This window comes from Camarhynchus parvulus, chromosome 1 (assembly GCF_901933205.1).
Source record: "Camarhynchus parvulus chromosome 1, STF_HiC, whole genome shotgun sequence".
NCBI classification, from domain to species: domain Eukaryota; kingdom Metazoa; phylum Chordata; class Aves; order Passeriformes; family Thraupidae; genus Camarhynchus; species Camarhynchus parvulus.
In genome coordinates, this window is record NC_044571.1 from 24,841,053 (window position 1) to 24,864,694 (window position 23,642).

Here is a 23,642-nt window from a genome sequence, read left to right on the forward strand (position 1 = left end):
GTTTGTTTCATTCTGAGTGTATTTATTCTCTTTAAGTATTTTCAGCCTAGTGTTTAACTAACAGTTACATTCATGGAGATGAAGGCTGGGTAGGTGAAACTTGGATAGATGAAGTTTAAGGGAATGTGTCTGCAAAGGAAATACCTGTGTCCTTATCAAATCAAAGAGCAGAACTATTACTATCTTAGTTAGCTAAGCACACAAAGAAAAAGGTATTTGCAGAGCATAGTTTCAAGTGTATGAGTCAAATGCAAGAAGTCCAACAACCACTGGTAAATCTTGAACTAAGAAAATATTTTAGAGGGAAAATCTGCTCATCTCTGTATGCTCAAATTCATCAGAACTTTATTTGTAACTTTCCCTAGTTCTGGTGTGAAATACATTATATTAGAAACCAAGGAGCCTAATCCAGCAACTGTTATAATCCTAGAACTGCCGCTCTTCTTAACAATAATTTACCATAAAGCAAAGGCATCATGCCATTAAGCTGTTTGTCAGCAGCTTAGCTGGAATATCAGCTAGCACCAGATCATTTGTGGGAGCACAAACCCAGCTGGATTCTTTCTTTTCTGCTCTCCTCTAAGGCCAGCCAGGCCGGCCCGGCAGCCCTGGGCCCCCAGGCATGCCGGGCCGCAGTGTCAGCATGGGCTACCTGCTGGTGAAGCACAGCCAGTCCGACCAAGAGCCAATGTGCCCAGTGGGCATGAACAAACTCTGGAGTGGATACAGCCTACTGTATTTTGAAGGACAAGAAAAAGCACACAACCAGGATCTAGGTATGTACAAATACTGCTTGTTGTATTACACTAAATAGTTTATTTAGTTGTTTTGCACTGGGTTATTAGAGATTTGCACAGAGTAGTCTTTATATCATACTGAATAGTTGATGTTATATCACATGGTTTGTTCTTCCCCTTCTCCTATCACCTGGTTTCTCCCTCAGCCACCCCTGTCCCCAGTACCCCCCTGGCGATCTATTCCCTGGTTAGTCCCTCCCCTCGCCCCTCCCTACTGGTATCCCATTGGCCGTGGTCCTCCTCCGCCCCCCATTCCCTCAAGTATAAAAGTCTCTCACCATGAGCCATGAGTGCTCTTTCCATGTGGGTTTTTCCATCTGGTGGTTCTCAAGACAATAAACAGAGGACATTTATCCCCACGGGGAGAAGAGCGCTTCCGGCCTTTTGCTTTCATCCATGTAAGACCGTGTGGGCTGGGGTCAGTAGCTAGCCGGAGTGGACCTAAACAGCCCAGCCAGAAACGGTCTTACAACTGCTGGCACCAGCCTGGATTCCAAAAGCTGGGACTACAACAAACAGGCTTAGGAAGCACCAAAATGAGAATAAAAACTACATGTCTTTATGGGTGCCCCTGAGAGAGCTCCTGCAAGTCATTAGTGCTGTTTGAGGGCACCTGTAAAGTCAGCAAAACATTCTGGACCATGGGGCTTTCCTGGCAGGTACTTGGGAAAGAGCAGGAAACTGGAAGTGTGCATTGTCTTCTGTGAGAATGATTGCCTTTTTCTTCTTCTTTTTGAACAGGGCTGGCTGGCTCGTGTTTGTCTCGCTTTAGCACCATGCCATTCCTCTACTGTAACCCTGGGGATATTTGCTACTATGCAAGTCGAAATGATAAATCCTACTGGCTCTCAACCACAGCACCTCTCCCAATGATGCCCGTGGCAGAAGAAGACATTAAGCCATATATCAGTCGCTGCTCAGTCTGTGAGGCCCCAGCTGTGGCAATTGCTGTCCACAGCCAAGAAGCTTCTATTCCTCACTGCCCTGAAGGCTGGCGCAGTTTGTGGATCGGATATTCCTTCCTTATGGTATTGGGTCTCCAGGGTCACATTTTGTGCAGCAATGGGGTTTAAATTTGAGTGTTTGGTACTAGTAAGGCTGTTCCGCTTCAGAGGCAGCAAGACCAAAACCATGCATCATACTGGGGAACCAGTGAGCTACAAAAGTAATTTCTAGGAAGATGAAAATTTCTGTGAATTTCAGAGAAAATTGTCTCTTGTCAGAGTAGCATCTGGAGACCTTACTTTATGTACAAAATAGCACTTCAGAACAGACTTAAAGGACAGCTGTGACTTAACAAATAAAATTACACTGAGGTGCAACAGGAGCATACAGAGCATTGTTACAGCTAAAGATTTTGAGTTATTTACATACATCACTACTAAGAAGCTGATCTAGGGGGGAAAAAGGAAAAGTAACAACATGCTTTTTCCCTTCTTTTCAAAATTTAAAAATCATTGGTGTTTTGGTCGAAGATTTTGAAGCCAAAGTCTTTCATTTACTCTGGAGAGACAGCCTCTGGTTGTTTTAAAAATTTAAGTTTCAGTGTTGTTGGCAGTAAGAGCTGAGCTGTACATCCCATGGTGTACATGAGCTCTTCAATCTTGTGAGCTTACAATTAGGAAATGGGATGTTGTGACAGTGGTCACAAGGGTTCTTGATTGAGGGAAGAGGTGAGAACGTTGACTCCATGTTCAGAAGGCTTGATTTATTATTTTATGATATATATATATTACATTATAACTATACTAAAAAGAAATAGAAGGAAAGGTTTCAGAAGCTAGCTAGGCTAAGAATAGAAAAGAAAGAATGATAACAAAGGCAGCTGGCTCCAACAGAGACCGAGAGCCAGCTCTGCTGTGAGTGGTCACCAGATCCAAACATCCACAGGAGACCAATCACAGGTCCACCTGTTGCATTCCACAGCAGCAGATAATTATTGTTTACCTCTTGTTGCTGAAACGTCTCAGCTTCAGCAGGAAAAATCCTAAGAAAGGATTTTTCATAAAAAGGATGTCTGCGACAGGATGTTACAGAAAAACTTAGTGCTGGGTGTGCAGCAGAAGACCTACTGAAGGGCCTGACCTTTTTTTGCAAGACTGTACAGAGAGCTTAAAGAGCATCTAAAATGTCAGTGAATGATCTGACAGATGCTCATTTTTTCTGACTTGCTTGATGAACACAAGAGTCAAAACCTGCAGCAGCATGCCTATATTGTTAATTTTTTGAAGACTGGGCTGAATCCTGAAGTAAACAGTACTGGAAAAGAAACAAGATTTCTGTGGCAGGAGACATCATAAAAGAACAATAATCAATCTTACCCACAAACAATTTGTATGTCAAAAGCCAAAAACTTAAATTTTTCAGAAAATAAGATACAGGCAAATCCAAAATTAGGTACAAAAGAAAACCCCACATTTTGATAGAGTAGTTTAAATTTTTTACTATCCCTGTGTTTGACCTTTCTTTTGCTTCTATAAAAAGCCCTGATACCAATCTCATAGTTCCTTCACAAGAATGCCAAGAATTAATTAAATATTTGCAGAGCCCCATGTAAACACTGAGCATTGTTAAGAGCAAAGTTGTCACCTTAGCAAGAACTTTTTCCCAGAACAAAGTCTGTCAGCACTGTGAGAAAAATCCCCATTTTCCCAGCTAGCTTGTGGAGCAAATGAAGTGTTTGGTGTATGCATTTTTGCTTCTCAGGCAACTGTGGAAGCAGTAGAGCACACTTGTGGTTTTCTCAGAGTACATGCTGTTTTAATTCCTTGGCTTAAATTTGTCACCTCCTTCCCCTGAGTAAGGGAGGATCCTCAGTCAGCACAGACTGCCCAGCCAGAGAAGTCAGTAAGATTTCATGTATTGAGGGCACTCCACTATCACACATCCTATATGGGTAAGCATTGCAGGAGGATAAAAAGCCATAGTGAATACCAGAAGAGCTATTATAGGCATAGAGTTGGAGCTTATAGACCAAGCATGGAATACCAGAGCTCAACCTGAGGTTGCCAGGCAGGGCTGCTCCCATCCCAGGGCTCAAATAGCATCGGCAGTTGTTACTATCTGCTTTCCAGCTCCAACTGCAGAGGCCTCAAAGTTGAAATAATTTATGCTGCCTCTTACATTCCCTACATTTACAAAACTGTTTAAGAACTTTATTTTCCAGCTGCTTTCTTTTATATTACAGATTATTTCACTTCCTAACAAAAATACAGCTGTATATTTATTAAAGGGACAGAAAAAATGCCCATTTTGTTAGTAATGCCTGTGACAGAAGAAAAGTAACATGCAGTTCATTATCACAGAACCTGTCAAAGGCAACAGTTGAGTGGTGTAAAGATGCATGATTATGATGTAATTCACTGTTAAAAAAAACATGTCCTACAAGGAACTAGTTATTGTATAGAGGCTAATTCTGCAGTGCTCCTCAGATGCAATGCAGAGTAAGACTTTATAATTTGGGAAGTTTGAATTAAATATATGGTGAAAAATTGTTCTTAGTGAGGGTAATAAAACAGAGGAGCAAGATGCACAGACAAGTTGTGGGAGGTCCATCCTTAGAGGTATTAACTCCACAGCACCATGGAGCAACTGAGGGCAACTTTGGTGTCAGCTCTGCTTTGAGCAGGGAACTGGAGAAAGTGACCTCCAGTGGGCCCTTTCCACCTAAATGATTCTCCAATTCTAAGATTTCCAACAGTGAAAATCTTAACTACAGAAAAGATGTTTGTTAGAAGATTTCAAAGAGGCATCAACATGTGGACTAGCTGCTTTATATAGTTACAGCATAGCCAAACCCTTACACGGCTGCAGGACTGGCCAACTTTCTGCTCTGGAGATAAGAATTGGGAGCAATTCTAGCGTTTTTTCTCTTTTCACACTTGTGAGTTTATCACAGCACTGCCTGAGGCTGCACTCTGAACACTGCCCTCCTTGTCTCCCTTAGCACACTGCTGCTGGTGATGAAGGTGGAGGACAGTCGCTGGTTTCTCCTGGGAGCTGCCTGGAGGATTTCAGGGCGACTCCTTTCATCGAATGCAACGGCGCCCGCGGAACCTGTCACTACTTTGCAAACAAATACAGCTTCTGGCTCACCACCATCGACCAGCCCTTCCAAAGCAAGCCCTCGGGAGACACACTCAAGGCAGGACTCATCCGAAGCCATATCAGCAGATGTCAAGTCTGTATGAAAAACTTATAGAAGTCTCTCACAGTATAAGGAACCTCCTTATCACGTAGTTCTTATACTGAGGAGCCTTCTGAGGTGGTTAGACAATTGCATAAATCATGTTGGTGCTTTTTTTAACTTATTACCTCAAAAGCTGAATGGAAATTAATTTTTTAAATGTCTGTAAAAGCAAGTTAAGTATAACACAAATTAAGTCGAACAGATCTAGTGGTGTGTTCTCCCACTATGCAGAATATATACACATTTTTTGCTAGTCTAATATTACATCATTTGCCAAATGATAGAAATACTCACAGCTTTGAAACACCAAAAAAACTTCAGTAATAAAAGGTTTCCTTGGTCAGATACCCACCACCTTTACCTGAAGAGAATATATGTATCTTTCTATTTACTGTATTTGTCACAACAGTAAACACTAACAGCTGCAGTTCCATAAATTAACACAGGATGAGCTAAGTCCTAAATTGTTGCAAAATACTGAAAATATACTGTGGTCCAAAATGCTCATGTCCAGCACTTAAACCTAATTTTCATTTTAGTATTTTCTGCTTGGGCATTTCAAACACACCCAACACCATCATTTTTTTTTTCTCCCAAGCCTCACCATGCTTTAGCACTTAACCAGTGCCAGTAAAAAAGCCCATAGGCTCCCAAAACCAGTAAATCACAAAATGCAACTCTTTCAGTTTGGTTAGAAGTCTACATGAAGAAGATTAGCATTTATTTTATAAGCTTGATGGTGTTTTTCCTAGACTACCAAACGATCCCGTGCTCCACCGTTCTGTGGACATTTCATCTGTGTCACACCACCCCCACAGCAGCAGCAGCAATTGGTTTTTGCATTGCACCTTTTCCCCTCCAAAATGAAGCCACTCATCACAAACAGGCCTTAGGCACATCATGTTGGAGCAGCACACAGGGTAGGATGTGCAGGAGTGCTGGATGCCACATGACCTTCTAACACAAAACTTTCAGCCCTGCCAGCTGGCTCTTTAATGTGTCCTGTCCTGGCAGCTGGGGACAAGTGGCAATGGGATGACCTGCAGAGTCATCCTTGCAAAAGCAAAGGGAGGGAAGCAAGGCATTTGCTTGGCATCATCTTTTCCTGTAGAAAAGGGGTGATAATTGCCAGAATGGCTAGTTCTTTCCTTCTCTAGAAAGAAACAATTTAGCCCAAAGTTGTCTGTCAGCACTGCAAGAGAGGAGGGAAAAAATGATGAGCTACAAAATTCATGTTCACATAATCTGATTAATATTTATAGCAATGACAGTGATTTTTCAGTAACTCACCTCACTCCTGCTTCAGGTGCTTCTTGGCTTTTATTATTACATTCCAACCTCACTGTATCATAAATAAACCCTTTTTTTCTACATCTCTATTTGCTGGTGATTTCTGTTTTGTAAACTGTGTTTTTCCATACCATGCATATGGACTACTCTGTTGAAATACTTTGTTTGCACTAAGGAATTAAAAAAGCACTCCCAGCAAACTCCTCCCACTGAAACTCAAACTCTTCAACCAGAGAACACTTGTTTGTTTCATTGCACTTAAAAAGATCTAAGAGGGAAGCTGTCTCTAAAATCACTTCTTTAAAATGAACAAGTGAAATAGTATTTAATTTGTTGTTAGAATGATAAAAGCAAATAAACTGTGCCATTGCAGATTAAAACAACCATTATTCATGCTCTACAATGTTCAGGAAACCAACATTTACCAGACTTGACAAGTGTTACCTCCACAGAAGAAAAAAATATAAATTAAGTTAAAGGTCTAGAATCATAGAATGGGTTGAATTGGAAGGAACCATAAAAATAAGTTTGTTCCAAGCCCCCTGCCATGGAAGGGAGATCTTTCACTAGACCAGATTGCTCAGAGTGACATCCAACCTGGCCTTACACACTTCCAGGGATGGGGCACCCACAACTTCTCAGGGAAACAAGTTCCAGTGCATCACCACCTTCACAGTAAAGATTTTTTTCTTAATATCTAATCTAAACCTACTCTCAATTTGAAACCATTCCTTCTTGTCCTGGCACTACATGCCCTTGTAAAAAGTCCCCTGCCATCTTTCAAGTAGGCTGCCTTCAGGTACTTACCTAGCACACCATCTGACCCACATTAGCTGATCATATAATTAGATATAGCCATAAACAGAGAAATTACCTGAGCTTTAGATGAGCTCTCTGACCCTGCATTAGCTCTGAAAGGCAGCCCCTGAACAAACTTATCACACTATTATTTATTTCAGCAAAAGAGAACTCTTAGTACTGAAAGCATTGCAGCCAATGTGAGCTAAATCTATTCAATATTTGCCAGTTCTCTTAAGCATGGCAATAACAAATACCCAAGAACACACAACTTGCCTCTTCCACATATTGCTAGACAGCAGTGCTTGTGGGATGATCATAAAACTATCACTTGTGGGTTGTACAGTATGCAACTCTGGCAATGCAGCACATTCAGTGTTTTAAGAGAACTCAAGTGAAGGTGAAACAAATCTGTAAAAACTGATTATGTCAACAACAGCAGCAAACTATTTGGATTTTCATGGCTAATATATTGCCTAATCTTCCTGCAAAGATCATTGCTCTTGCACATAAAACTTCAGCACATGGTTCTTCCACCAACAGTTGCTTTGCTTCTTCATTTTCTCTCATTCAATAAGCTGATCTTAACAAGTGTGTTCAGAGTGGTCCCAGCACAGCATTAAGTGGAACAAATCAGCATGGTGCAAGGAAAAGACAACCATAAAACCCACAGGGTGCTAAGCAGGCTTGAGCTTCTGTACTTGGTGTGTGTCATGTGCTTCAGGTCCTTGTACCCAGAGCTGTGTTTCCCCAAAGCTGCGCAATCGCGGCTCAGAGCAGGGCAGGGACTTCGTGCACACAGACACGTGGAACACTCACAGCACACAGAGGATTGCACCTGGTGAGCTCATCCAGAGCACTGCATGGAAAGACACTGACTCGTCAAACTGCCTCTCGGCTGCAAGACTAACTCCTCTCCTATGGAGACAGGCTGACAGTTGGGGTTGTTCAGCTGAAAACTCTGGGGAGATCTTAGAGCAGCCTCAAAGTACCTAAAGGAGACTTAGCAAGACCTGTATTGAACAGGGCAAGGGGAAGCAGTTCTAAACTGAAAGAGGGTTGGTTTAGATTGGACAGAAGGAGGACATTTTTTACTGTGAGGGTGGTGACACACTGGAGTAGGTTTCACATAAAAGCTGTGGTTGTCCCATCCTCAAGTGTGTTCAAGGCCAGGCTGGATGGTGCTTTGAGCAACCTGGTCAAGTAGCTGGCAGATGTCCCTGCCCATGGCCAGAGGGTTGGAACTAGATGATTCTTGAAGATCCCTTCCAACCCAAACCATTCCACAGTTATGGTTGTAGAACCCACTTTCAGGAAGCTAAAATACCTCTCAATAGGAAAAACTCAGCTACAGCAAAACAAAACAATCCTTTTACTGACTAAGAGTGCTCCAGCCTAGGATGTAAAAAAATCACAAATGTTTTGTCTCTGTTTGACCACATCTGCTACTTCAAAGCATGGTGTATGCTTCCTACACTTTCCTGTTTGAAAACATGTGAAGCATAACATGCTGCCATGCCTGGAGAAGATAAATGAGGTTATATTTCCCTTCTACAGGTATTAGTGCAACAGTGTACTAACACTGATATAAGTGAAGTCAACATAGTGACACGAGTTGACCCCAATTATTCCCTCAGAGCTATTGACCAAATGAGCAGAGTCTGTTCACACCCCATATGACTGTGCTTGTTCGTGGCTGCCAGAAATAGAAAATTAGCAAGCAGCAAGCATGGCCTTGGCACAGGAGGTGTGAGATTGTTGCCAGAGGAGAGGCTGAGGGGTCATTGCCAATATGCCAAGAGCACCCAAGGGCAGGCAGCAGCTGCCCCTGTAACCACATGGGGACCAGTGACACCCCCAGACACGGCCACTCACTGAGGGGGAGCGGGGACATGGCCCTGCAGTTGTTCTGCACACAACAGCTAAAGCCTACCGAACAAGGGAAAGAAGCAACATCACAGCACCCCATGACTCACTAACAGAGTAGCACAAACAGGCAGGAGGGCTTCCCACCAGGATGGGGGCAAGGATGTAGCTAAGAGGCTCAGAAGCTTTGCCAGCCCTATGGGCACTGGCAGAGGAGGTTCTTTTATGGCCCCCACAGGACTTGCAGCCTTGTTGGGGTTGTCAAGGGCCCATGCCAACCTCCATTTTGCACCATGAGTGCCTGTGGAGGGCAGAAAGCAGGATGGATCCTTCTCAACCACTCTGGCGCAGATCCTTCCCCATGGTCAGCCTGGCTCAGCCACCACCTCAGGCTCAGCCATCACCTCAGGCACTGTAGCTCACATTCACCCAGCATGGCCAAAAATAGCACCTCTTTTATTTCACTATATGATCACATAATCCAGGCACAACAGGGAGAGGGGCAGGGGGAATAAATGCTTGTCAAATGAGTTCCCCCTCCCTGGCGTGGCAGGCAGAGTCCTTAGTCCATGCTTTCAACCACCTTCAGCAGTCCTGGCAGGGAGGATTTCCCTTGGCTTCAGCAGCATCACCACAACAGGCCCAGCTCCAGACAACTGACCTCTCTTCAACAGCTCCCATGTATTACACAACTACTTCCCAGGTTTTGTCCTGTAATCCCATGATCTCACAAAGGCTGGTACAGTGTCATCCCATCATAACCCAGAAATTTCTCAAGGAACAATAGCCAGCAACACTAAAAAAAAAACAAGAACGTCATAGCAGACAAGTGTAGCCTTAAGGGCAAGAGTGCAGCACACAAGACTGGTTCCTGTGTCATCTCATTTGGTGAAAACACCCAAGTTGGAGCTTTTAGAAAGACTAAGAATTACTTAACATCTCATATGAATCAAGCGCTGGTGCAACTGAATTGCAAATACTTATACCTTAAGAAGAGTTGGATGTTAAATTTACAACTATTTTTCCTACTCTGTGCCTTCTGGATGTACATCTCCCAATATGCCTGACCTTGCAATCAGCATGTGTTGCAGGTTCAGCTGCCAACAGAAGCAGGAAAGCCAGTGCTGGACTTCTCACAGGTGTGTCTGCAGAACCCTTTGGTCACAAACAAAACTGAGAGTGTAGCTTGCTTGTCTCTTCCCAGTCCTGAGGGAAGACTACCTACTGACCCTGGAATTTTGTTAATGACTAGAAGGTTTCTAATTATACACATTTTAAAATACCACAGCTCAGGTGGTGTTTAGTCTCTGACACTGGTAGGTGTCTGCAAGCCACTGGCAAACCCAAAAGATTACAACCTGTAGTAGGGCCTGTAGCAATAGGAAAAGGGGTAATGATTTTAAACCACAAAAGGACAGGTGCAGACTAGATACAAGGAAGACATTTTGACAATGAGCTTGGTAAAACACTGCAACAGGTGTTGCACCTTTTGCACCACCCAGAGGTAGGTGCCCCATCCGTGGAAATATTCAAGTTTTGATAGGACAGAGCAACCTGATCAAATTGAAGACCTACCTGCTCAATGCATGGGGAAGCGGACAAGATGACATTTAAAGATCCCTTCCAACCCAAACCTATGATTATTTTATTTAATGCTGAGTGGTTTCTCTCTCAAGCCATTCTTCCCCACTACATGTGTACTATGAATTAACTTGAAAGCAGAAAATAAAGCTACTGCTCTGCAGTAATTTGCTCAACAGGATGAACTTCCAAAAAAAAGTGCTTTAAATACATTTAGTAAAAATTTAATTTAACATTTATTTAGGAATTTTCTCCCTATGTATGGAACAACTGTGATTTGGGTGGGACAGAGAGAGGCAGTGACAAAGTGTAAGAACCACCAACCCTTCGTTTTAGAAAACTGTACCAGAGGCACCCAAAGGAAGATGGAGTCCCCACACAGGAGCTCACAAAACTGAAAACATGCAAGCTGCATCCTTGGGCATGAGTGGTTGGCTGGTTTTGGGAGGAATGGAGTGGGGCGGGGGGGGAGTCTCAGAGTGTGTTTAAAAACTAGAAGTTCTTCACTCTGCCTCAGTTCAGTGTGAGCTCCTGGGTCACTACATGCATTCTTTGTAGCTGAGAGGGTTGGGAAACTCCAGGAGCTCTATTAAGTGTTAGCCACACCTTTTTACTGCAGTCAGGAGAGAAACCTGTACCTCATTATTGCTCCTTCATGGGCCTTTTACTCCACAAAAGGCAGTTTCTTCCCTTCCTCCTGCATTAGCCTGTTTCACATCTGAAAACACCAGTCTTCACTTCCCTCCAGGTAGAGGTAATTACTACTCCAGGTAGTAATGTCATGCACAGCTGATAAAAATCAAAGCTGCAGCTCTGCCTGAGAACAACTAAGGAGTGGGAAAGGAGACAGAACACAGATGCTGAACACAATGAGACGCCTAAAGGCACCAAAAAGAGGTTTTTACAAAAATACAGACAAAATAAGATTGATTTCTTCCCCAAAACCCTCCTATATTAAAAATAATTACAAGGGAAAAATGGAAGGAAAGAAAAAAAATTCCTCCTGCAACTTGCAATTAGAACAGCCATTGCTGGGATACTGCTTGTTAACACATGAAAGCCCACTATGGAAGAAGAATTCTCATTAATAAAGTCTCCAAATGAACAGTACATATCCACAGTGATTTTAATAGTTCAGCTTCTGAATCATATGCTGTCAAGTCTGACATAAAAAGATTGCAATTGATTTATTAGCTACAAATATAAATATACCTGGATTTTCTTTTTTTCCTTAAGAATAAAAAAGTACTGTGTGTTCAGTCTTCCAAAGTCAGAATCATAAGGGAAAAGAAGATCATCATATGAAAGTTTCAAGAGTACACAAACAGATCATTTACATGCAACATGAAATGGCAAGTCACTAAAAATCAGAATCTTTCAAATCTGTCCAAATGATTGTCACTACCCATTCTAATAACACACCACTTGTCTTCAGAGCCCATGGAAATTGGCAAGTCTTAATCCATAATTTCACTTGCATTCCCATTTTTTTATACACAGAGCTTCCCAGAAGCCTTTAATGGTCAGAAGATTTATTGTTTCTTTTCTTTTTTTTTTTTAATACACCGTTTTAGTCTACTTATTCCTTGACTTTCCTTTCTGGTCAACTGCAAGCAGTTCATATTCCTCATTTTGCTGGAGTGAAAAATCCCTCCCCTTTTCTATGTCACATAGATATTCAGGCACAACAACCTGATTTTGTCCTTTTGGCTGGCTTGTAGTCCGTGATGTCTACGGTTTGCGGTGGCCCCTCAGCTTTCTGCCGTACGATTATTGGGACTACCATGTCAAACACAGTTTCAAACAGGTAGTCCACCTTGTATCCCGTCTTTGCACTGGTCTCAAAACACATTTTCTCAGCTGCTGGAACATCCTTCTCATCTAGCATTTTGTATTTCAGTATCTTTTTATAGAGCGCGATTGCATCCTCTGCACGGACTTGTTTTCGCACCTTTGAGCCACAGCTGGCACCAGACTTCCCCGGTCTGTTTTCATCCGGTGCTAAAGTACAGTCATCGCTGAGGTCAACTTTATTTCCAACAATAGCAAAAATGCAGTCAGCACTTGCACTGTCTGTCAGAGCCAAGAATCTTTCTTCCAGCTCTGTCAGGCTCTGGAGGCTGTTCACGTCGTACGTGAGGATCACAGCAGCCGCTCCTCTGCAGTACATAGACCCGAGGCCATGGAACTGCTCCCGTCCTGGCAAAGGTTTAAACACAGCAAATGTTAGCGTGCTGGAAAACACATTATTGGCCAAGTAAGAGAGTTTAAGGAATTTTAAACCAATTTCACAAGTCTGGATGAAGCAGTGAAGATAAAAATGCTATTTTTAGATACAAATGTTATTTGTAGCACTTTCAGGTTTTTCCTTCTGTTTTTCTCTAAGAGAGCAACAGTGCCACAGAACAGCTCTGCTCACTGCTTGCTCAGTCTCAGAGAAGGGAATCTTTAGAGACCAGTGAACAAGGAAGCTCATGCAGCATTCATACTTGCAGAGAGCAAAAAGAACCTGGCTTCTTTTTTATTGAATTGCACGCTGGTTGATTTACGTTACATTAACTACTAGCCTGCTTGCACCCACAGATGGCCCATCCATCTACCTCACCATTTACAAAAAAATAGTTCTACTTTTTCAAGTTCTGCTAGAATTTATTACTCCTATAACTCCAGCATGCATTTTCAAGTACTTCCAATTCAGAAATCTGTATTAAAAACAGTAATCCATTTCTTCCTAAGTTTTGAAGGATTTTGTAAGCCATATGGTCTGATGCTATATGCCCACAGCTCTCAGGTACCTTGGCTTTACAGGAAAAGTCTCCTATGGTATCCAGCCTGGTAGTGATATGCATGTGTCCCTCCGCCAGTTTTCACACATTTTTTAGAGTATTAAACATACAATATACAGAAAATCCTAATACATTCTAAGAGAAATTAATATTTTAAGTTGCCCTGGTCATTGCTCAATAACCAACAGTTAAAACATTTCTTTCTCCTCATTCAGGGACTATCTTCCAGCACCTCCAAGTAAACCTTGATGGCGTCCATTTCTTGTAAGACAAAACTGACTCTTCATTAAACCCTGGGAAGCAAAAAATGTTCTTCGTAGTTGCAACAGGACTAAGGGAAATTAGGCAGAAGACAAACTGTGCTTTCCTTCCTATTCAGAACTGCTACCTTCCCCAAATACTTGCTACCTGTAGAATATGCTGTATGCTTTACTATCCAAAACTGCATCAAGAAAAAGATAAAACACACTAGATTTCCAGCCATCAGAGTCAGCCTTAGGTCACTACATAACTGTGAATGAACAGAGAAAAAAAGAGCCAACTACATGCTTATGAACATTTAAAAATCAACATTTGCCAACTCTTTTCACACAATCCCTTTGCACAGAGCCTTCATTTATAGACAATCTGGAAGAGATCTGGTTACATTCATCTTCTGCACAAAGCTACTGACCACCATGAGCTATTTCATCATCCTCAATGATTCATCATGAAATCCTTGTAAATGACTGTGGAATAGGAAAGGCAGAAGAAATTAATGCTGAAAAATGGAGGTCAGCACACATTGGGAAAACACATCTGCACATGAACATGCAGTCTGTGAAAGGAAGTCAGAATCCACCTCTGGGGGGGTACAGAACTGCAGTAAGACCTTCAAGAAACATCAAAACTGTACTCCATGGCTGCCAGAAGAGAGACAGTGCTCATCATTATCAGTAAAACAGATCTGGGAAACATCAAGCTAGAACATGAAATCCAAATCTCATTGCACATTTAACACCGAGTGAAACTCTGGCAGCTGCCAGAGAGAGAGGTGTGGAAAGGTGCAGAGCTCACTATAAAGAGGGGTAAAAGAAAGCTGGTGAGAATGCTCAGAAGTATGTGAAACATTTGCATGAGGAAAAATTGTGGAATCTTTCAGGCTGGTGAATGACTGGAAAAAAAGGTAGAAACAGATGTCTATAAATTCAGGGACAATGCTGAGGAAAAAAAAATAGTCGTTCCTCAGTTTCTTTCTCGTCACACAGAAAATGAGGATTTCACATCAAAAACATGCGTGTAATTGAAATACTTTCCCGCAAAGTGAAAAACTGGTAATAGCAGTTATATAACATTGCAGAGGTCAAAAGTTCAGTGAACAGCATTCAGAAAATCATTAGGCAAAGTTTATGGAAAATTGCTTCAGTGAAATTTTGTATAACCTCTGATTTGCCTTCCCTCAGCAAGAGAAATTCTTTAACTCATGATCTGGGAGGTAGGAAAAAAGGAGGTTTAAAAAAAGAATAGCTATACCCTTGTTTAGGTATGTTGAGTAAGGGCAAGGGAGATTGGGATGCAGGGGATGGAGCAGGTCAGTCTTTTTATGCTTTTTTCTCCAATCTCATGTTAAAGTTGTACTTCCAGTTGCACTGCAACTGGGTCTTTAAATGTCCCCAGGTTTTCAACAGAAGTTTGCACTGTGACTGATTTTGTTCTCACCCGAACCCTGATTATACTGTGGTCTGGAAACCACAATGGAACATGTATCTCCCCCGTCCTCCCACCTCAGATGCCTAAGCCATAAAATGCAGCCCCCAGAACTGTTTGCTACAGCAACCAAGCAGTAGAACAATACTATTACTTGTTTTATGGCATTTGTATGCTAATCTAATCTTGCACAGCATAATATAAGCCATGACACTTTTACATGGCAAATACCAACTGACTACTTCTATAACTAATACATTGTTGAGAGGGGGAAAGAAACAGTAAGAATTTACCTTGCATAAGGGACTAATTATACCAAAGGAATTATGGATAGACTCCTCTGGACACCCTAACAGCACAATCAACATGCAGAAAAAACTGCACAATGTATTTTTGTAGCAGTTTCCTTGTAAAGACCACTTCTGACACTTATGGGCTGGAACAACTCTACGTATGGAAAAAAACCCCAAAACTACACAAAGTATTTAAACTAATGTATGTCCCCAAGGTGTCAGGCAAAATAGTATCAGACATTAGGATGAAAAACTTACTGCATGAGAATAACCATCCCCATCTTATTGCCAGTTATTTTTAACTCTGGACCCATCTGGTCCCGCTCCAACCACATAATTTTTTATACCATTAGTAAGTGGTAAGCCCTGAAACCAACAATTAAATAATTTTGCCTTTTCAAAAAATAAAGGTAACAGAGAAGAGTGAAAGAACTGTCAAAAAATTTGCAGTCAAAGGAATTGCAAGAACCACCAAATCAACCACAAAGGCACGACATCAGGGAAAATTCTGAAAACCAAGCAACCAAAAACCAATTTTAATTTCCTTTTCATCTTTATACTTTGCCGTGTTTAGGCAGTTCAACAACCCTACAGCTGTATCCCTATCTGCAGCACCATCAGCTTTTCAGAAGGTCTTTGATCAAGAATACAAAGACCTGTTGGAGACTTCAGCCACCCAGAGGCAGCACAACCAACAAGCATTTTCCAAGTCCTGCAATGGCTGTCATAAACAAATTCAAGAGTTTTGAGCCAAATGGACCTCAGTACCATGGAGTTTGTAATGAACCTAACAGAGAAAGAAGGGAAAAGCAGACCTTGCAAGAGGCTGGCTTGACAAATAAGCAAGGCTAGATTTAAAGTGTACTAAGACTTGAACTTAAGGCCTCCTACTGCACTTTGACCTCTCAGTTGGAAGGCAGCAGCCCCTGTGAATGCTTTCTCTGGATGGGACCACAGCCCTTGGGATCCAAGCATCCCAGTCCCTTCCAGCTGTGGGATTCACTGACAACAGCAGCACCTCAATGCTGCTGCTCTTGGAGCTCTCTGCCTGCTCATGGCCCCTGAGGGCGGTATCCAAAGTAGCCCATGAAGTAGCTGTGTATGTTTATGAGATTAGAAGCCAGATTTGAATGCTCCTTACCTACCACCTCTTCAAAGGCTTTCACCACAGCTTCTGAAGTGGCACAACTTCTACCCGAAGAAGTTTTAAATCTCTCAGTGTTGAGCATGTACAAGAATGCAAAACAGGCTGTTACTTTCAGTCTGGAGGGAATAGAACACAGCAACTATTAAAGAGCTAAAGAGGTAAAGTACTTTCAGTAAAGTACTGAAAAAAGTACTATTTTTACTCTGATATCATAGTCTAAGTGGCAGCGTAACTCAGTTCCTAAGGTAAATATGTACTGGGGAAAAGTACACAAAGGTGGGCTACAGAGGCATGCAACCATTGCGTTAAAATTGCACAAGATTGCAGAATTGTCCAGGAAGTGTTCAGTCCATAAACCAGGGACCTTCCAAGGATTTTCACTGTGATTTGTGCAGTACTGTAATCTGAACAGCAGAGAGGAATTAACAGAAACACAAGGTATCAGCTAGCTTTTGTCTTTCAGATTCTCTTTCTGCTTTGTAGGAGTCTGAACTTGAGTGTACACGGAGAGGGATAGGAACTGTACCCTGGGGAGATGCTAGAAGAGGAAAGAAAAGAGAAAGTATGACACCCATGACACAGCACAGAAATCAGGATTAGAAAGAAATGAGCTTTGAGGATTCAGCTGCAGTAGATGAAGGTTCAAAGGGTGACCCTTATGCTCTTGAGTTACCTCAGCAGGAACATCCTCTCAATCACAAGGGTAGACAAAGATCCCTTTTGAAAGGGGAACAACATTTCTTTCTGTTCACAGACAAGGCAGTAAAGTTGTGACCCTTTAAAGGACATCAGGGGAAACAATTTTGCTAGGAACTGAGATTTCTATTTGTGCACATATACCAAGCATTGTAATGACTACCAAAGAACAAACAGTGAAGGTCCCTAAAGGTTTCAGGAAAATTCTCCTGCCCACATATGAGTCAGGCTGTCAAGTTCTGAGAGTGATGAAGTCAGGGTTCTTCATTACCTTGTTCAAGGTTGGTATTTATTTCTTGTAGGAGGCTTTATCATATTTCCCTTGAAGTCAGGAGCTTTGTTAAGAACTGGACTACATCTGTGGTTACTTGGGGATAAAAATAAAGCTCTCCATCCCAAAGGATTAACAAGGATTACATAAATAGAAATTTGTGGAAACATGAGTCACAAAGGACTGGAGTGTCCAATTTCTACATGTCCAGGAGCTGTCAGAATACATGATTTCCTGATCTGCCAGAAAAATGCCAACATTTGGTTTTTCTTCAAGACAAAATTCCCCATGGAATGATAGTCTCTGAGATGGAGAAACTAAAAAATTAAACCAACAAATCCAAACAAACAAAAAACTCCAACACAACACCCCCTACCTTCTCCTCAGAAAAAAACAACCACCAACCACAAAAACAATTATAGTTGAGTAACGATAAAATTCATTTCAGCTCCACCTTCACCCAGTATTATACATTCACAAAGCTGCATTACAGAAGACACTTGCATATGTTGAAGCTTCAGTATGCAACAGCTAGCTAGCTCTGCTAAAAAACAAGATGGCGTTTATTTTGTTTATATTCATTACTTAGATATGAATCAACATTCATGGCATGAACTGTGCCCTATTTTAGCAGCTTCTATTTAAGTTATTAAAATTAGATGTGTATGTCTTGGCCAAAGCAGAATAGAACATAAACATAGGAGAGTAGTGATCTTAATAACCAAAGGGCTTTACTTGCATGTTTTAAAGTAGAAAGAGCTACACACGGAAGAAGAAAATAACTACCACATGGGTTAAGTGAACAATGAACAAAGGAAAATTCTTTCATAAAGCTCTCCAAAGAGAAGAGAACATCAAAAACAGTCAAGAAAGTGGGCTCAAAGTAATACATGATTGAGATATGCTTACTCCACTTCTAAATACAATTTATTCTGAATTGTAAACTCAAGAATCTTTATCTTGTAATAGAAGATGACTTAAATTTGTGAAATAAATCATCTCTTCCCTTAAATCCATGCAGTTTTTACTTAATGAGCAAATACTTTGGGTTCTGAAGAAGTCTGAAATTGCCAAGACCCTGCAAACATCCCCACTCTACAAACATGAATTATTCTAGTCTTCTAAATCTCCTTCTGCAAAACAGCAGCTCAGTGTGAGAAAACAAACTCACACGAATCAGAAGCAGTCTTTCACTTCTCACTTAAGCAAGACAAGAAATCAAACTGAGCCCTGTCCTCCAGTCAGCTTTAATTATTGTACTAGAAATGCCACACTTCCACTAACAAATGTGCCCCTTGGACACAAAAATCAATGACTAGGAAGACTAGAACTTGCGCACTGCACAATCATTTTCTATGAATTCCTTAACACCCTTAGGTCTGGTCTTAGAAAATGGAGGTTATTTAAAAACTCTTAAAATAGAAACAATTAACACAACTTCAGTCTTTATAACATTCTTATTTTCGGTCTGATTTAAAACACAAAAACATGTAAAATCACCATCGTGTCGCACATGATTCCTTCTTCCTACCAATATATACACACACTGAGTCCTTATCACAGAGGTTATTCACAAGCTTAGATCCAAAGCTAAGAGCGAAGCCTGACAGCATTTAGGTATTTATACTGCTGCTTTTAGATAGATAAAGGAAATGTACTGCATGAGCTGCAGCTTCTCCCCTGGAGGCTGGTGGTCAGGAAGGCAAATATACTCTGGACATTAGCTCCAAGTGCTACAAATCTCCTCCCATAAAAAGATCATAATATCCCAATGGAGGCAAGTCCCAGATTCAGAGGAGCCAAGGATGTATTTGAGCTGAGTGCCACAGATGAGAAAGCCTTATGGACTGTAAGCAGTGAAGCAGAAGATGCTTTTTAATACATTTAACTCTATGACATTTGAATAAGAGGCAGATCTCGAGACTGCAGTGCACTGCTATACAGGAGGAATGTAACATTATTTTCCTGATCTGGAAGTGACATTACATTATGTCACTATAACCTAGTCCCCACTGAATTCACATTCAGAATTTTTATACAATCTACTGGCAGGCTATAGAATAGAATTCTATCCAATATTAAAAATTCATTTTAATAGATCTGATTTTTGCCTGGACAACTGGATAAAGTTACTCAAGAAAATCCAACTACTCATCTAAGTAGAAGCAGAGAAAGTTTTGATAAAACAGGAAATGCCTTGGCACTATAATCCAAAATTTATGAGCTATGGTTCCACAGCATAACTTTTATCCTGAAAGATTAAACTGTACCTTTTACATAAATAAAAATAATAAAGAGAGATTTTTTTAAGAAGGCTACTAAACTAATACCAGTGATCCAAGAGTGTCTGGGATAAAGCACATCCAAAAATATATGTAAACTCTGTTACCAGGGAATCTAAATTATGATAGAAACAAAAATCTAGAAAATACACAGAGATAAGTAAGTGAAGGGCTGTGAGAAAGGGCTAATTCTTAAACACATTTTTTAAAAGAGTATACCTCTTTTCTCTTTGGAAGCAAACTTTTCCAGGAATACTTAACAGATATTAATATATTCTCCATGGAATAAGAGGAAAATCTACAGCAGGTTTCAGGAAAAGCTGGATGAAATTAATAGCATTACTAAGCATCAAGGCCTTTCACTAGGGATTCTGTCTCCAATACAATATGCAAGAGAAAAAATAAAACTCATCCTTTATTTCCTTTACATAACAAAGCCAACATCCTTTTGGGCATCTAAATTAGCTATTAAGATTCTGCCAAGAAAAGACAAACTACCCCCTAGAAGGTCTACACAAGCACCTACAGTGTGCATTAAGAAATGTAGCTCACTCTTCCTCTGCTTTATCTAAGAGTACCAAAAGCACAAATTGCATTGCTACACAAATAAAAAAAAAAAAATCACTACAATCAGTGTGTCTGGGAAAGGAATTAATTCAGAATAATTATAAACAAAAAGAATCACTAGAAGGCATCTGAAATAACAAAAAATGGGGTGATTACTTACTGGAAATGGAAATTCCACTATACTTCATACATAAAAATAGTAATACCTTTAATGAAAAAAAAGCTTTATGCAGATTTATTTTAGCCTACTTCTTTCCTCTCCCCTGAAAGTATAACAAGTAAACTAAAGCTAACTAATATGCCATAAATAAGATTTGAAGGACATGTTTCAGCAAGGACCAACAAATACCAAATATGTAGAAGATTTTGCAGTAAAATTCTACCCACTTCACCCACTTTCTTGAAAGACAAGTCTTCCCTTAAAAAGGATTAATAACTTTGCTAAAATTAATGCTGCCTATGTATTTCTTTACAGATTCAAGCTTATTGTTTGTTTAGAGCATTTACAAAAGGAAAGTTACACAAACCCCAGCATGGCTGGGGTTGGAAGGGACCTCTGGAAATCATCAAGTCCAACCTCCCTGCTGAAGCAGGCTTGCCTAGAACAGGTTGCACAAGATAATTCCAGGCAGGTTTTGAACATTTCCAGATAGGGAGGACACAAAACCTCCCTGGACAGCCTGTTCCAGTGCTCTATCACACTCAAAGTATAGAAGATTTTCCTAATATTTAGATTACACTTCCTGTGGTTTGATTTGTGCCTTCTGTCTCTTGTCCCTTTACTGGGCACTACTGAAAAGTCTGGCCCCACCATTTTGACACCTGCCCTTAAGATCTGGATGTGGCGGCAGGATCCCCATCTCACCTTAACTGGCTGAAATAAACAACAGCACCAACTACCATAAATGTGCTCCTCTTTATGGTTCTCACCAGGAAAAAGTGCTCATAATTCTATTTTGGCTGTGTTTCCTGTTTCTATAGGCCAAATTCACTCAAGAAAGCCCTGATTTGTTGGGAGAAAAATCCCCTTTATACCCTTGACCTTTCTAAGAACATCTTTCCCTTGTCAAACTTGAAGTATACCAATAGGTCAAGCAGTTTTAACTGACTCTTTAATTTTTATTAGACCATCAATTCAATTAACATTCCAAAAGTGATACTTTGGCACAATTCACATAAAACAATTCTTCCAAAGAAGTTCACTTAAATGGGCCTTTTATTGTTAGGACAAATAACACACTGAGAAGTTATGCAAGAATGCCAGCGTGGTGTGCTGCACATCACATGTCAAACTCTGCAAGATGTGGTTAATGATCTACAGGATCATCTGAGTGTTATCTGAAGAATATGGGTTGTTGCAATGTGCTTTTCTTCACAAAAAGGCACACACAAACCCCTGTTTAATAAGAATCACAAAACAGAAAATAATGGGAATTTTTTGCTGCAGATTAGTTTTATTTCATATTCTCCAAGAAGATTATCAATGTAGGCATGTCCTGGTAGAAGCTCCAAAATAAAAGGGTAGTCACCACCTTTTTCTGATGTATGGAAGACACACCTCAAAAGCCATGTAGCTTTAATTCACAGCACACCTCCAAAGAACCAACAACTGAAACATGGGTAAAAATTTCCTGGTCTTTTTGACAGTTAATAGTGTGATAGTTTATAGAGAAATCTGCTTTTAAGTAAAAGCTTAATTTTTTAAAGGCAGCTAAACTAAGCAGATGCCTAGCAGCTTACACAGGTGCCCATCAGTTACATCCTGCAGAGCATTCTGAGTACCAGAGGCATCCAAAAAAGCTGATTACCACAGATGAAGCCTTCGCACCCACAGCTCAAATATAATAAACATCCCTCAGTCATCCTGTCTAATTCTGTATTATTTGATTATTAATTAGTTTAAATATTCCCAGAAACTTTTTTAATCCATGCCTGAAGAGTAGTTTGTCCATTTTCATTCCATAACTGGTAGTGAAGGCTTGCATTTCTGGTTCCCAATGACAGACCTGTCAGACACACTCAGTGAAAGGATGAGATCAAGTTTACATGGGAGAGAATAAAAGAGGAAAGATTAAAAAAAATTCATAAAGGAAAAAAACATTTACAGAGCATGATCGGAGACCCAGTGTAATTCTCATTCAAATTTTATCTCCTGCATAATAAAGATGACAGAATTTCACTCAGTCCTTGTTTTGTGACTTAGGAGAAATTTGAATTCTATAAAGTATCTAAAGAAAGCAAAGTTAGTATCCCACCAATTAGCTTGCTGGAGTTCAGCTTTCAGATTCTGAGTTTCTACAGATTTTCAGCTTTACAAAGTAATCTGTTCAAAAAACCAACACCAAACTAAAAAACACCACATTCCCCAAACCTCAGAAAAACTCCACATTCCTCATAAAAGGTATTCCCCTATGACTTAACCTCCTTTGTGTTAGGCCAGAGAAATGAGTATTTTTTTCACTCTGAGTCTTTGCCTCTGGCATATTTCTCTGAACTAAAAATCCTACCCCTAAGCTCCTTTCTCCCATCTCTCTGCATTATTTTATTACCAACAATATAAAAAGAATCTCACTGAAGTCACAATGTTACCTAAATTCTTGGCGACTTTTATCTCTCCCTACACTTGTTGTACTTTCCAGAACAGCTCATAGGTTCTGGGACAGCATAAGGTACCAACAGCTTGGTTTGCCATCTACTCCCAACTCAATGGACCTTGCAAAACACACTGTTGCCCAATGAATCCAGCTTAACCTGCTGCCAGCACCCCATAACATCAGTCTCTCTTCATTTGCAGCCTTTTATGTTTGTTTAGTCTGTGTATTTCTAGCTGCAATTGTCTCTTTATAAAGAGACTTATAAACTCAGTGCCTTTGGACTAAAGGCATATTTAGGGTTTCTATCATCAGCAATGCCTTCAGCTGCACAATGCCTATATGAAGGAGAAGAAATATCAGAGAAGATTTTTATTATCTACAAGATTTAGCCCACTAGTTTCAGCTTTTCTGGAACAAAAGAATACCTGAAATCTGTTCTGCTACATAAACGCAAAATTATTTTTCTTGTTGCCAAGAATAAATCAGAACTTACAATTCTAATAATGAAATTAAGACTGAGCTTCTGAGCTCACAAGAATTTTAATTTCAAAACAGACGTTCCCATAGAAACAGCATGCTTTCCATCCAAAGCTATCACATTTCATAAAAACACAAATATGCTTTCTATCCAAAGTTTTAAACTTCAATATATTATGTCTAGCAATACACAGAGACACAGAGAAAACCTCCTAACCACACTACACAGCATGTTTTTGCCAACAAAAACTTCGGCTAGACCCACATTGAAAAAAAACCCCTATTTGTAGCTAAAGATTCCACTGATGTCTCTACAATCCTG

The 23,642-nt window shown here is 40.6% G+C and overlaps 2 protein-coding genes across 4 annotated transcripts in view; one reads left to right on the top strand and one right to left on the bottom strand.

Annotated features, from left to right (window-relative positions):
- The window catches only part of COL4A2 (collagen type IV alpha 2 chain), a 141,465-nt gene extending 136,365 nt beyond the window's left edge, over positions 1–5,100 (top strand). For all 3 annotated transcript variants that reach the window (XM_030962981.1, XM_030962973.1, XM_030962985.1), the window contains exons 46-48: positions 585–776; positions 1,539–1,825; positions 4,744–5,100. In XM_030962981.1, the coding sequence (XP_030818841.1) occupies positions 585–776; positions 1,539–1,825; positions 4,744–4,998 (734 nt within the window). In that variant the 3' untranslated portion in view covers positions 4,999–5,100. The remainder of the gene's footprint in view (positions 1–584; positions 777–1,538; positions 1,826–4,743) is intronic.
- A 6,458-nt stretch (positions 5,101–11,558) lies between these two features.
- The window catches only part of RAB20 (RAB20, member RAS oncogene family), a 28,198-nt gene continuing 16,114 nt past the window's right edge, over positions 11,559–23,642 (bottom strand). Inside the window, exon 2 of the mRNA XM_030962169.1 lies at positions 11,559–12,720. Coding sequence (XP_030818029.1) covers positions 12,200–12,720 — 521 coding nt within the window. The 3' untranslated portion in view covers positions 11,559–12,199. The remainder of the gene's footprint in view (positions 12,721–23,642) is intronic.